The 15,590-nt window shown below is 41.2% G+C and overlaps 1 protein-coding gene across 2 annotated transcripts in view; it reads left to right on the plus strand.

Annotated features, from left to right (window-relative positions):
* Positions 1-12,872, plus strand: part of LOC149282336 (E3 ubiquitin-protein ligase RNF144A) — a 73,811-nt gene extending 60,939 nt beyond the window's left edge. For both annotated transcript variants that reach the window (XM_089498293.1, XM_089498292.1), the window contains exons 6-8: positions 544-691; positions 2,957-3,046; positions 8,092-12,872. In XM_089498293.1, the coding sequence (XP_089354419.1) occupies positions 544-691; positions 2,957-3,046; positions 8,092-8,223 (370 nt within the window). In that variant the 3' untranslated portion in view covers positions 8,224-12,872. The remainder of the gene's footprint in view (positions 1-543; positions 692-2,956; positions 3,047-8,091) is intronic.
* The last annotated feature ends 2,718 nt before the right edge of the window (positions 12,873-15,590 follow it).

The following is a 15,590-nucleotide window of genomic DNA, read 5'->3' on the forward strand; positions in this document are numbered from 1 at the left end:
GCTTTATTTTGGCCTGTCTGTATGGGGCCTTAGTTTCCAGAAAGGTCAGATAGCTTACAAAGGTAACCTAATATAGACTTTTCAGTTGTGCCAATGCTATGAAGCCTTATAACAGAGCACCACCACATGAAATTTTAGGAGGAACCCATAATGTTTTTCACAGTTTACCAAAGCTTATAAAAATTACCCTGAGGGGCTACAATGCTACATTGACTGGGGATTCTGAGGCCTATAGTTGGGGGGGAAACCCAACCCTTCAATGTACTGCTTTTCTGTCTGGATGCATTAGGTAGAAATCAGGAAGTGGTGAACATGTTTATTGCTACTGGATTGGATATATTTGAATTTGGACTTAATGGCAAATATGAAAATATGGATATTCTTAGTGGAAAACAAAATTCTATATTTGTATACAGTTACATCACAGATTCACATAGATGTAAAAATAACTCCAGTCTCAACAGTGTCCAAGCGCTTAAGAACTGTTGCTTTAAATAACATGAAACATTTCTTATACTGTTTAAAACAAAATGTCTCTTCTAGCTCCATTTATAAAATGGAAGAAGATGATGCGCCAATCAAACGCTGCCCAAAATGCAAAGTTTATATTGAACGGGATGAAGGGTGTGCCCAAATGATGTGTAAAAACTGTAAACATGCCTTTTGCTGGTATTGTTTGGAATCACTTGATGTAAGTATGCTGTATATTCAGTTCAAAGTTTAGGGGAGTATAATTCATTGAGGTTGTCCCTGTGTTGCATGAGTGAACTGCTACAGGGAATAATGGGGAACTGGCATCCAGTGCGCTCTGATCCCATGTGCTGCACTCACTGATTTTACTAATATTGAATGAGTGGATGATTGCTGCCCAAGGTGGACCCCAGTAGTAAGGGAAGAGCCTTAAAATGGAAAGTTGGACTTCTTGGAGGCTTCTGGTGACATAATTTTCAATTTTGAGGGGGGGGGGGTCCTTTCAGGCAATGGGAATGGTTATAGGAGCCATACTGGGAGGACATGTGGCTGATATCCACACTGGAGGCCATATCCACTGCAATGGGTTATTACTTTGGTTCACTCAGCAGCACCCCAGTAGCCAAGGGATAGATCTCCATTGAGTTCTGATCTCGGAGAACAAATAAATAAATAATAAAATAAAAATTTTATTTATATACCGCCCTTCTATATAATCAGGGCGGTGTACAACATCTTAAAAATACCAGGTTACAATACACAAACAAATACAGATAAAATTAGAAACAATTAAAACAATTCTGGCCAGCTTGCCACTGCTGACGCAGAGAGGGGGAAAGCTAGTTGGGGCCTATATCCGGGAATGCGAGCTTAAACAGAAAGGTCTTCAGCCCCTTTTTGAACTGGGCTAGGGAGGTGGCCGAGCGGAGCTCGTTGGGCAGAGAATTCCAGAGGGTCGGGGCCGAGATGGTGAAAGATCTCCTGGACGTGGAGACTAATCTGGCCCCTGGAACCCTCAATAACTGCTGCCCAGATGTTCTGAGGGTGCGGGGCGGTTTGTATGGGGAGAGGCGGTCCTCGAGGTATCCTGGGCCCAAGCCATTTAGGGCTTTATAGGTAATAACCAACACCTTGTATTGCGCCCGGAAGCGAATAGGCAGCCAGTGCAGTTCTTTAAGCACTGGTGTTATATGACTGGCTCTGGGTGTACCAGTAACCAGTCTGGCTGCCATATTCTGTACTAATTGTAGCTTCCGGGTATGGTACAAGGGTTGCCCCATGTAGAGCGCATTGCAGAAGTCCAAGCGAGAGGTTACCAGAGCATGTACTACAGTTTCAAGGTCCCTCTGGCCCAGGTAGGGACGCAGCTGGCGTATCAGCCGAAGCTGGTAACAGGTACTCTTGACCGTCACATCCACCTGTGATGTAAGGTGGAACGACGAGTCAAGGAGCACCCCCAGACTGCGTACAGAGTCCTTCACAGGAAGCGTGATCCCGTTCAGGACTGGTGGAATCACCGCCATCCCCAGGCCAGGGGAACCTATCACAAGCACCTCTGTTTTCTCTGGATTCAGGCTGAGTCGGTTTTCCCTCATCCAGCCCATTACCGACTCCAGACAGGCCACAAGAGGAGAGATGCCATCCCCAGTCACTGCATCAGTCGGAGACATAGAGAAGACTATTTGGGTGTCATCAGCGTACTGATAACCCCGCGCCCCATGTCTCCGGATGATCTCTCCCAGTGGTTTCATGTCAATGTTAAAAAGCATGGGAGACAGAATGGCTCCTTGAGGGACCCCAGATGTAAGGGCCCTCTTATTGGAGCACACGTCACCCAGCTGCACCATCTGGAACCTCCCAGAGAGGTAGGATCGGAACCACAGGAGCGCAGTGCCCCCGATTCCCACCTCTGCCAGGCGCTCCAGAAGGATACCATGGTCTATGGTATCGAAAGCCGCTGAGATGTCCAAGAGCACTAACAGGGACACACTTCCCCTGTCAATGCCCAGACGGAGATCATCGACCAAGGCGACCAAGAGCCAATCTCAGATTTCCTGTAGAAATCTCCATGCCCTTCATCACTCCAGCATCATAGTTCTAAATTAGAAAAAGGAAGAATCAGGTGCTTGGTGGTGATTTGCAGAATCCAAAGCTCTCCCAAGCACTCAACCATATCCCTGACCAGGATAAAATTCAGACCACTCCCATCATTGGTGTAAATTCATTTCCCTCATGATGAAGAGGGAAACAACCTGAGATATGGTCTTCTTTAGCACCCCAGCTGTTTAACACTGTCCCCAAGGAGACTTGCCCAGAGAGGGCTACCCTGGGCCTGCACAGAACTTGAGGAACTTAGTGCAATTTACTTCTGCATAAACATGGATTGAGGTTCTGCCCTTCTGCATACAATTTTTATTGTTGGCTAGTATCAGTTCGTACTCCCACTGAAATATGTACTTTTCCCTCTCCTCTTACTGTTTTAAAGGATGACTTCCTTCTTATACACTATGACAAAGGACCTTGCCGAAACAAGCTAGGTCATTCTAGGGCTTCAGTTATTTGGCACAGAACACAGGTAGGTGTCAGTTTGCTTATTAGCATATTTGCTGTCTTTCTTGTTGCTTATCTTTAAAGTGAACTGGGAGAACTGTGAATTAGAAAAGGAATGGTACAAAGAAATGGGAAGGATTTTTAAAATAAATTATGTTACAGGTTTGATTTGCTTATAAGTATTACTGATGAAAGCAAACAACTTGGAAATGCTGTTTTGTCAAGCTCTGCATAAGTAGTTCTAAGGTATAGGGAGAATAATCTCTTACAGAATACTCCTAAATGGAATCGGGAAAAGGAGAATGGCAGATCTCTTATTTCAACTCAAGCCCTGCTGCCTTATACAACCCCCTGCAGAATGTGTGGGAAGATGGTTTTGGTGGTCTTTTAAGCAACTCTTTGCATTCACAGTCTCCTCACCCTCCTTTGACAGCAATAGAAAGAAATTAGCCAGGTTGGCCCAAGAGACAGTGAAGGACAACATGGCTTTCCTTCTGATCCATATATAGGAGGTAAATAAAATGGCAGTTGAATCTTACCTCAGTGCTGGTAGATGGATGGCACCTTTGCCACATCTGAGCGTACCAGGCTAGTTTAGAAGTCCCAGGAAACTTGTGTGGCACAGAGATCTCTGTCCCCCAAAAGAGGAGAATCTGCCACTTCCTCATCATGCCTTGTAATAGGCCAACACAGATGAGTAAGCTCCTCCAGTTCAAGATCTGATGGAGGTGGTGGGCCAGGATTGGGCCTGTCCAGCTTTGAATTCAGTGGATCCAAAGCCCACTCTTCTCTGGAAGGCAGTGGTACAAGGTTTTCCACAGACTACCAACAAAAAAGAAACAAAAAGAGCATCTCATTACTGGTGTTGATGTTCCTTATCAACATCCAACTCTTGCTTTGTAAAGAAAATACAGAGTCTTCTGGATATTCCTTGAATTGTCGTTGTTAACTGACAGACATCACATTGATATCAACTTATGGTGACCCCATGAAGAGCTCACCATGTCACCCTACCAACAACAGCCCTGCTCAGCCCTGCATATTCAGTGCCATAGCTTCCCTGACTGAGTCCATCCATTCCTCTTTTCCTATTGTCATCTATCTTACCAAGCATTATTGTCTTTTCTAATGAATAATGTCTTCTCATGATATGACCAAAGTATGACAATCTCAGTTTAATCATTTTGACTTTTAGAAAGAGCTCAGACCTGATTTTCTCTAGGATCCATTCATTTGGTTTTTTAGCAGTCCATGGTATCCGTAGAACTTTTCTCCAGCACTACGTTTCAAATGGGGTTTTCTTCCTGTTCAACTTTCACAGCCATACATAAAAATTGGAAGTACGGTGGCATGGACCACCCTAACTTCAGTATTCAGTGTTATATCTTTATTCTTTAGGATCTTAACAGTTCCTCCATAGCTGCCCTTCCAAGTCCTAGCTTTTTTCTGATTTCTTGACTGTGGTCTACATTCTTATTAATTACCATTCTGACTGATTACATCATTGAATTACTGCAGGGAAAATACCTGACTTGGAGTTAGGTGGAAAGAAAAAAACTGGCATCTTTATTCCAGCTAGCTGTCAGGGTGCATTGCTGGGCTTTTCTTTGGAAGGATGGTGGGGAGTGGAAAGAATGATCACATGATTTATAGATATGTGTCTCAAACCCAAAATAGCACTGTAATAAACATTAAGAGGCCAGAGGACAAATTGCTAGCCAATTCAAATAGTCTTCATCTTGATAGCAAAAATGATCCAAAATCAGTAGAATAATATTAAAGAGGAATGGGATAATAATTGTTCTAAAGGTCATAGCATTGCAGTGTAAAGCTTTCTTGCACTTCACAGGTGAAATTGTGAAGAGAGAAGCAGTCATATTTTTTGTATGTGCATTGAAGCATATGTTAAACACGATCATAACTTCACTATCTCTCCTCCTGTTTTTTAAAAAGATATTATAGCCTTTTAAAAACATCCAATAAAGACCACCATGTATTCTATTACATAATAAAATAACTTGTGCTGCACCATTCAGCATGAATGTTGTTCAACAGTGCCACCTGCTGATAAAAAGTGGATTTTTCAATACCAGGTAGAAGAAAATTCATTTCAGGCTCTCTCTATATCCATGGATAGTTTAGCCACAGATTCAGTCATCCACAGCTTGAAAATATTCCAAACAATATAAATTCCAAAGAACCTTGAATTTGCCATTATATATAAGGGACACCATTTTACTAGCACAATGTATATAATGGGATGTGAGCATCCATGGATTTTGGTATCCACAGGGGTCCTGAGTCCAAACCCCAAGGACCCACTGTAATAAACATGAAGAAAACATAAAGAAAAAGAAAGAAAGGGGTTCATGATGATTTGGCTGTAGTTAACATTGGATTCCCCCACCCCTTCATTTATTGTTTTAATGGGGACCCAGACCCAAACATTTTATGTACATTATGCCAAAAGCCAAGCATGAACTATAGAAAACTCCTTACCTGTCTATTAGGCAGGGCAGTTATTAAATTAGTGGAATCCTACCTTTTAGTACCCTCTACACAGGTAGCTATTGGCAATCTGAGCAAGTTAAAGATTTTTAATCATTTATTAAACTAAGTTCTCATTCATTTATTGAGTCTATGTTTGTTCTTCCTCAAATGTAACTCAAGGTGGTTTAGACTGAACATGGCATCCATGTTTAATATGAAGTCAGTTGCTGGATCTCATTGCTCAGTCCTTTAGTTTTCCTCCTATCTACCACATGCAGGATAATATGTAAAGGAAGGTGTGTGTAATCTTCTCACCCCACTCTCTCACTTGTTCTGTCCTCTACTGAAAGGTTCACCAAGTTGCTGTGAAATATATAGGTTTATAACTTCAAGAGTTATGGGTTCCTCCCCACCCCATGTTAATTTATGTAGCAAATAAAATAAAATAAATATTTAGCTCTTTTAGAATTTCATTCCACTTTAAATGTTGTAGCCCCATCCTATGGAATCCTGGGATTTGTAGTTTTACAAGCCTTTGCCATATTTGCCAAAGAGTGTTGGTGCCATGTGAACACTCATTCTGTGAGGTGTTACATTCCTGATTTCCAAAAATCTTTGTCCATAGGGATCAAAATGGGTGATTTGTTCCCAGAAACCTCTGGAGCTTGAGTCCTTGGACTGATAAAGTGGTTTGTGGGATCATGTGGTAGTACTTTAATTCCCCATTGCTACCCTACCCCTGGAATAAAGAGACCAGACACAAGTTGTATGGGTTAAAAACAGGGCCATTTATTGACCTATTTATTAAGTTCTTAATGGAACTGCAACTAGTATCATAACCAAAACAAATGTGGGAGACAGGGAAAGCTGCATACCGGTGTCTTACCGCAGACTACCTCTGCAGCTTATCAAGGACGATAACACCTGGGCCCTCAACGACAGTCCATAAGTTGGGTTGCCGTTGGACAGCTCGCATAAGGAAGCCCAGCAAGAAGTCCCCCTTCCCAATCTGCGAAGATTAAAGTCAGGGTATACCTTCCAGCCAGACCCAAGGTCCATTCCTTTCATCCACCCCCCCAGGTCGCAAGGCCCGTAGAGGTGCTTCCAGAAATTTTCCTAACACCCAGTAGGGTGTCCAAGGTGCTCGCCGAGATCAAATCCAAGGATTTATGCAAAGTATAAATAAATACGTCCAATTAGAATCAACAAATTTCAAACCAAATCATGTATTATTGTGACTCCACCTCAGCCAATCTCCCTTATGCCACTGGAAACAGTATGGGGTAGGCGAAAAACCCCATGGAAAAGGGGAAAAATTCCTACACGGCCCCTAGGCGACCAAGTGAAACTTCACACTATACCAGCGGTGGGTGGGTGGGTCGATGGTTAATCCAGGAATGAGACACCCAGGGGATGACAGGCAAAGCATGTCCTTAACCACACCCCCTAAAGCCTCATGCCATGGCAACAAGCCATGGCATGATTTTAACTGCCCTGGTCTCCACCAGTAGGAGGGCAGCAAAAAGCCCATCCCAGCTCCACAGCCTCCGGCGTGGAGGGGGGGTGGGATGGCCATTCTGTGACCGAAAGAACAAGAGCTTGCAAAAGTCAATGGCACTGCTGGTGGAGGATTTTAGGAATTATGGTCTATAAACTTTTCTAACATGCTAGTGCTTTTGTTTCACATTTGTTGTAGAAGAGTCTTGTAACCAGGCAGCTTCATAAGCATGGTTTCTAAGAGCAGCTGAAGGAGTCACAAGTCCTCTGCTCTGATACACAGTCTCTCCTGTGATTTAGTGTGGCAAGTGACAGGGTTGCTTTCATTTCTTCTGTGTGTCACAAGTTACTCTGTCATTCATTAGCTGCTTAAGTACTTGGAGGGTCAGTTAGACTCTCAGTTTGGGGAGGATTCACAAACCCATCTTGTTCATCATCAGAATCTCCACTATTCAAGGTACTTGGCAAGTAGGCATTAGGATGATCATCCCTCTTGCATGTAGCTTAAGAAAAAAGGAGGAGCGAACAGATCCATCAGCCAAGGCTCTTCTTTCTTCTTGGCTTTTCCTTTCTAGGGAAACACAACACAGTCCTTGTGTCTTGTTGTCTGTTCTCTTGCCCTCGTTCCCATGCTGAGTTTGTGCCTACATTCCTGGCACAATTGTTATTCAACCAGGCAAAGGCCAACTTCCAAGAGATTTTCATAAGAGAATGATGGACAGGGAGGGAGCTACAAAATGTCAGTTGGCAGTTTTGACAAAAGTCCTTCCAATTAGCCCATTTTCAGGTGAGTTCTTCAGGAAAAAGGGAAAGGAGAAGGCTGGACATCTCCTTGGCACTGAAATAGAAATTTAATAAAGATAAGCAAATTTGTCTCCAGTTCTCCAGGAAGCAAAAGTTAATGTAACGGCTAAAATTATTTGCTTTTATGAATTCACTAGTGTTCTGCAGGTATTTGTGTAGTTTGTACTTGTTTTGAAATCTAGTGATACCTTGAGCTTATTAAATAAAATAATTAAGCCGTTGCCACTCATTCTGTTCTAATTTTTAAAAATTTGTTTTGTGTTTTATTTTTAAATCCAGGTCGTGGGGATCTTTGCAGGCTTTGGTCTGTTATTGTTAGTGGCTTCACCTTTTCTTCTACTCGCTACCCCTTTTGTTCTTTGCTGCAAATGCAAGTGTAATAAAGGAGATGATGACCCTCTCCCTACTTAAGATGGAGTCGGGACAGGATAGGACTTGGCTCTGCATCACAGTACATTTCATGACCTCCCTGCTCTCCTTTTGCACTTAACATTGTCATAGCCTTACTTGCCCTAAGCCTGACTTCAAGCAAGACCCAAGGTGCCATGAATGCCAGGAATTACTTTTACCACCACTTCTGATCCACTGAGTGGTATTATGGGGAACAAGGCATCCTGATATAAAGCAAGCTGAAAATCAGAAATGTATGTCAATAACACGAGGCTTCTTCCTTTTTCATTTAAAGGCTACATGGATCGACTTGGAACTGACATATTACCACCATCAGAATGATTTTTTTTTTACACATCTATCTGCATTAAATTGAGGTGTTTTACTGCTAAACATGTGTTTTAAGGACAGTGTACCAATTTAAAACCTTCCCCTTTTAGGTATGACGGTAAATATATGTTTATTAAAAACAAGGTTTCGGTTCATATTTGCTGTAAGAAAATATCTGAGCATCTTCCCTATGTTGCACCTGCCTCTCCCAAATTTAAAATAATTGCAGATTTGGTAAGATACAAGTAGGCCACTCTATTCCTTTGATACTTCAAAGACAGATGCCATTGCTGCTTACATTTTGGAAAGTGGTTGCGTTATGTGTTTGGATGCACATTTGATTTTGATTTGGGGGAGGACTTTTGTTTCATTTTTTCCCAGAGATTTGAAGTTGAAGTGTGTGAGCCACACCTGGCCTGCCTAAATCAAGGCTTTATTTGAAACCATTATTCCTTGAACATATTCTGGTTCCCCACTCCCCGGTCTTGTTTTACCTGTTTATTAACTATCTGCTATGTTAATAGGGCTACCTCCAATCAGGTATCTTTTTATGTACATATATAAATCTGGATAGAATTCTTTTAAAACCAAATGTGCAAATAGGTGTTCTCTTAAATATTGTGAATATTGGGGGTGCATGACTCATCTGTTGTTATAGCAGAGAAGAAATTATTATCGTGGTCACTAATGACATGGGCACTACTCTGTGAATGAAAAGGAACAGGCCTTGGACTCCATGGGACCCAGGTTCCCACATCATTTTCCCCATCCTTATAAGTTAATAGACATCCTTTGGTGCACATACTGACTACTGCTCAAAATAGGATGCCTAAAATGCATGCCATTCCTTCCTTGGTGCTTTCATTCACATTACTTAAGCCTCCAGGGTTTTTTAGAGGGGTGTAACTGATGTGCATGCAAATAGATCTCCTATTACTTGTAATAGCTAGTATGTTCCAGATACTAGGACTAGAAGAAGAAGTAGAGAATGGAGTGCCCTTATGCCTGTTCATCCCAGTGCACAGATATACAGAAGGCTAATGTCCCACTGTTCTGGATTTGTTGATAACAGCAGCCAGCAATTTCGTCCTACAAAGCAATGTTCCCCAACTTGGCATCCTTCAGATATGCTGGGCTAAAACTTCCATCATCCCCAACTAGTGTGTTCATATTGATTGGGGATGGTGTGGGTTGTAGTCTCACCACATTCATATTTGGTAATATCCAAAATTAATAAAACAGTGATACCTGAACAGTTTTGTGGATTTTGCACATCTATACTGTGCCAGGTGGGGAAGGGTGCCATAAAGTATGCAAATTCAAGTGAGTTGTGAGGATTCCCCCCTATCTTATTTTACTTCAGTTAATGAAAATTGCCTGCAATGCTAATGTGTAAAGTCTGCTAAAAATCAAAAGTATTTAATCCATTGTAAAAATAATTATATTTTATACTGTATGAAACTTTGACAACAGAGTTTGTTTATGAAATATCAATTTCTCCGTTTTTTCCCCTTATCATTTTGCTGCTTTATTATTTTCTTGATTCTTGTGTAAATGAAATGCTACATTTTCCCCACAAGGGAGTATAAGAAGGACATCAACACACTATGGATTTTTGATATTACTGTTTGGTATTATTTTGGGTGAAAACTGTAAGCAGCTCCCCACCAAATGTATATTTCCATATGAGAACAGTTTTCGCTGAAAATGTAATGCCACATGTAACCTGTTTCAGAAATCATTTTCTTTAAGGTGGGGTGGGCAAAGTCCTGAAAATGTTGTTGGACTGCAAAGCTCAGCATTCCTCACCATTGGCTATGCTTGCTAGTCCTGATGGGACTTGCAGTCCAGCAACATCTGGCAGATTCCTATTTGCCCAACCTTGCTTCAGACATATGTACAACCCCAGTGAAACAAGCTGATTCAGAGCAGCAGTTCAGATTGTGTGTGGGGAGGTTGGACATATATTTAATGCACAGCTAGCACCTGTCATTCCCACATCATGAAGAATTAATCCATTCACTACCATTTGCACTGTGGGAAGAAAGGAAACCTGCTTCATTCATTTTAGTACCTTTGGTTTTATTCTGATAACCCAGACAAGGATAAATTAAGTTGTTGTTGACATCCATATTTGTACATTATTTTAATTCCTTTGTTTTGGTGCCAGCAGCATGAAAAGTATGCCCAGCTAGAATATCTACCATTTACAAAAGCATACATACAGCATTTAGGCCATGTTTCCAGGTGTTCTAACTACTAGTAGTAGCAAAGTCATTCCACTCAGCAATCCTGTTTCTCAGCCTTCAAGTGAAGACTAGCTCAATCAGCAAGGATCAGTGAGACCTGCCAATGCAAGGCACTCATTTCTGTTTTCATTTTTGGCTGGTGCCAATGGGAACTTCTTTCCTAATTGGGGCACAGGAAAAGGAGGGGAAATCTGTGTCAGGATTGTAGGGGAAGAAGAATGCATTAAACCTTCCTTGTACTGCATACGACCTAATACAAGTATATACTGTCCACCTTATGCTTGTATGTCTTTTTCTGATTGTTGTGGAAGTTGGCATTCGCTTCTGTCCTCCAAAGAGCCAAAGTCCCAACTCACAGTTTTGCTGCAATAGTCCTCCTGAACAACCATTCTCTGACTGGTGGGTCTTGGAGGTGGTGATCAGGACCAACAGAACGTCTTGGATCATGAAGTCTACTTTGACCTGTTAGCTTTAAATGTCTATAGGTGTGTGTGGATGCTTATGCCCACAGAACCTCCAGAGATATTTTGTCTATTTGATTACAACAAATACCTAAATTTTGTGTCACATAGAAACATGTGGAGTTAGTGTAATATTCATTTGCCATTGGATTGTAGCTTTGGCCCTATCTTTTGGAAGCATATGAAGATATTACATGATGATCCCTTTAAAAAAAAAAGAAAAATGAAACTTTTATTAGGAAAATGTTTTTACAGTGTGCCACGCTTTGAAATATTCTGCATATCAGACACACGATTCTGTATCTTACCTTTGGAGCCTTGTCTTGAATCGGATAGTTATTATTTGCTGGCAATAAACCAATGGCTACATTCTCCAGTTTGACAGTATTATCCTGATAGCAGAGGGTAATATGTACTTACTGAAATGTTAAATGTGAAGCTTCAGTATGGGAACACCAAATATTCATGTATTTGCATAATTCCTAAATGTTTTCAAATGAAATTGAATTTCATCTCTAGATATTGCTTGCATTTTTTAAAATTTTTAACTTTTGCTTACTTTTGAGTTCATTGCCTTAAGTCTACTTTTAATGGAAGTTAATATACTTTGAATTTTCTGTTAGGATAAATATCAACTTATCCCTTAGCCTGAACAATTTTTGACTCATACACTCCATCTCCAGTTGACCCTTGCTGTATCTCTTCTCCTTGACATGAAAGCAGGTCTTGTTATGTTTAATGTGTAGAAAAGAACTGATCAATGGAAGTTTGGTCAAATCATTTTGACATCCTCTTTGTTTTCCCAGCTATAAACAAATCCCACTTTTCAGGTGTGTTGTGACTATGGCAAGGTTTTGGAAGCATTTGTCTTGGGTCCTTCAGATGTTTTGGATCCATAATCCATCTGGCTCAAGTTTCTGGAATCTGGTGTCCGAAAAACATCTGGAGGGCAAAAGGTTCTATATGCCTGCATTGAGATATTATTTCCCTTGTTTTGAACTTGCATCCCTGTACCAAACAAAGCTGTCATTTTCATCCACCTGAAAAATGCTGGGTATTCCAATTTTTTCAAAAAACTTGTATTGCATGTATTCCTTTAGACTGCACAAAATAGGACTAGTTCTTTGTTGTACAGTGGAAACTTGCCTTATGCGGGGGATCCGTTCCGGACCTCCCCCCCCCCCGCTTAAGTCAAATTCCTCCTATGCTGGAATCCCATTCATTTGAATGGGGCTCGTGTGCATGGCGGCGCGGGTGCATGCCCCATTCACCTGAATGGTATGCGCTGCCCCTTGCACCTCGTGTGGCTTGAGCATGTACACTAAAAGCCACGTATAGCCCAACCGCCTATAATGCAGGGGCACTGTACAATGAATGGGATAGTAGTTAGCACAATTATCTTTCTTCCTGCAAGCAGAGCAACAGAATTAGAAATGGACCAAAGGAGAAATACAAACATATCTTGTGTATGAGTTGAAAAATATGGCAGAGGGGGAATGATTAAGATATTTTTAGAGATGTTTGCAAAGTTCACATCTACTGATCCCTCCCCCAAAAGATTTGGGTTTCTGAACTACTTGATCTTATTTCCAGACTAGCACACATGGATTACTGATCCTGCATTCTTCCATTTAAAAAAAAAAAAAAAGAATTCCGGACTCTGTTCCAACTACTATGCATGCAAGATTTGTTGCATTCTTCAGTTCTTTCCTCCCCTCTTACTAACTGCTGATGAATGTGAGTGTGTATGCCTGTTATCCCACTGCTTCAGCACAAAAATGGTCACAGCTCATGCAGTGCTGTGATCGTATTAAAATCTTTTGGAGGCCTTGTTTTCCTCAATATGTAAATACATTTATGCACACTGGTAACTTATGGTGTGGTGTAGACAGTTGCTCTCAACCTTTGTTCCCCCAGAAGTTTGGGACTTCCCCTCCCAGAATTTCTGACCATTGGCCATGCTGGCTGTAGGAACTAAAATCCCAAACATCTGGTGAAACCAAGGCTGAGAACCACTAGAGAAAGGTGAACTGGAAACTCCTGCAGTTTTCCATACTCTAGTTCCAAAAATAATTGTAAATATTTTTCCAAGTTAAACAGGAAACAGGCTGAGGAAATGCAGGATACAGCCAACCCATGAAAAACAAGCAACTGGGAGGAAACTGAAGAAGAGGCTAACTAATGCTAGGACAGGTGGCCCTCTAGATGTTGTTGAACTTCATCTTCTGTCATTCCTGATGACTATGAGATGTATTCCCACAATCTTTAGAGGGCTACAACATACAGGTTAGTTTTAAAAAGCGGGTTCTCCCATGAAATCCAAAGTAGATGGAACTGTAATAGAAATAGCTGTGGGTGACAGTGGCATGAAATATTACTCCACAACCATGCAGACTTGCTGATGCACTGTCATTATGTGATGGTGTGTCATTTGCGTTTCAAGTCCCGTGGTGGTTCTCTTTTCTTTTGTTATGTATCTGATTCTTTCTTAACAGAATGCAGGAATGTTAGGTACAGGTATGTTGCCTATAACTGAACCTTCCTTGATCCCTTTCCATGGATGTATTTTTATCATTGTGTGGAGAAGCATGGAGGAGTCATGCAGATGTACAATAAATGAGATATTTGATTAGTGTAAAAATGTTTCTGTATCTGAAATGTAACTACATTTTTGTGCCACTAACACTGTGATGTATAAAAGAGCTGTTGAATGCCTTTGAATGTTGTTTTGTACTTTGAATCATATTGAAGAGTTTTATTTGTAATTTCAATAGATATTTTAAATGAATTTGTTTCCCCTTGTTGTTGTTTTCCTTGCCCTCCTGTTCTTGTAGCATATCAGTCTGCTCTTCTGTTTACACATCTCTATGGGGAGAAGCCAACACAATGCACATATTGTTTTACATTTGCCAAAGTACTGAATATTGCCTGGGTGAGAAACCTGTTAGTCCATCTCCACTTTTGACCCCACCACCATTTTCTCAGAGAACTTTCCCTCTAGTCCTCAGCCATCTTGTACCAGTTTGACTGGAGTGACACCCTTCAGGTTTTCCTGTTCTTTCTCAAATGCATCTTTTTCTTTCTTGTTTGTCTTCCCCCTTCTACCACAGCAAGTCTTCCCACAACACACATGCATGCTTACCAGATACAGAAGACCCATCCTATTTCTTCCCACCTCTTTTAGGTTGCCATGTTGAAATTTTCCACTTCCTATTTTGGATTTATATTTTATCTATCACCAGAACCCATTATTTACACATTCAGAGCTTAAATTTAGCAGATGTAATCCAAATCAGCATCCAGTCTGTATCAATTTCCTGCAGGAGATAACTCATCACAGCTGTAAATATATGGATATTCCAAATGGATAGCTATCCAGGGAATGGGGATCCCAAGAAGCTTGACATTCTGCTTGCAGCATCAAATTCAAAATTTGCAACAGACATCAATCTAAACATAACCCCCCAAATATGCATTTCAGAATAGAAATAGAATCATAGAGTTGGAAGAGAGCACAGGGGCCATCCAGTCCAACCCCCTGCCATGCAAGAACTCACAAACAAAGCCTCCCCAACAGATGGCCACCCAGCATTAGTTTTTAAAACTCCAAAAAATGGAGACTCCACACTCTTGAGGAAGCATGTTCCACCGTCAAACAGCTCTGACCATCAGAGCATATACATGGAGACCCAAATCTTAGGTCCAAAACACACTGCTGAAATAATCTTGAGACCAGTATAACTGCCCTGGCTCAGTGCTAGGGAATCCTGGGAATTTTAATTTATTGTGGCCCCAAAGCTCGCTGACAGAGAAGACTAAATGCCTCACAAAACTACAGTTCCCAGAATTCCCTTCCATTGAACCAGGGCAGTTAAAGTGGTCTCATGGTAGATTATTTCTACAGGGTGTTTTAGACCATAGTTGTTAGTCCTGAGCAGAGTAGATCCATTGAATCTGTGGGATTTGCCTATATGTTGACCCACCATTTAACAATTGAATGGGTTGACTCTAGTTAGGACTATCCAATAGGATGCCAGCATAGACTTACAAATACCGCATATGCAATTGACTAATTTTTTTCAAATGCAAGAGCCTGTTTCTGAACAGAAGAACTCTGGTTGGAAATGCCCATTCCAGACTGAAGGAATGATGATATCCCTCACCCACAAACAGAGCAAGCAGGGAAACAAACAAAACAAAGCAAAAGTCCAAAAGCATTTTGTAGTGAGAGAGACCATACTTATTAATAATTACACATGATATAGGAACCCCCAGCTTTCTGATTCCTCACTTTTCAATGACTGTCTTCCAATATAAACCCCTATGATATGATCATCTTAGTGTTGTC

This window comes from Sceloporus occidentalis, unplaced genomic scaffold (genome assembly GCF_023333645.1).
Source record: "Sceloporus occidentalis isolate IW3139 unplaced genomic scaffold, rSceOcc1.0.p SCAF_118, whole genome shotgun sequence".
In the NCBI taxonomy this organism is placed as follows: Eukaryota; Metazoa; Chordata; class Lepidosauria; order Squamata; family Phrynosomatidae; genus Sceloporus; species Sceloporus occidentalis.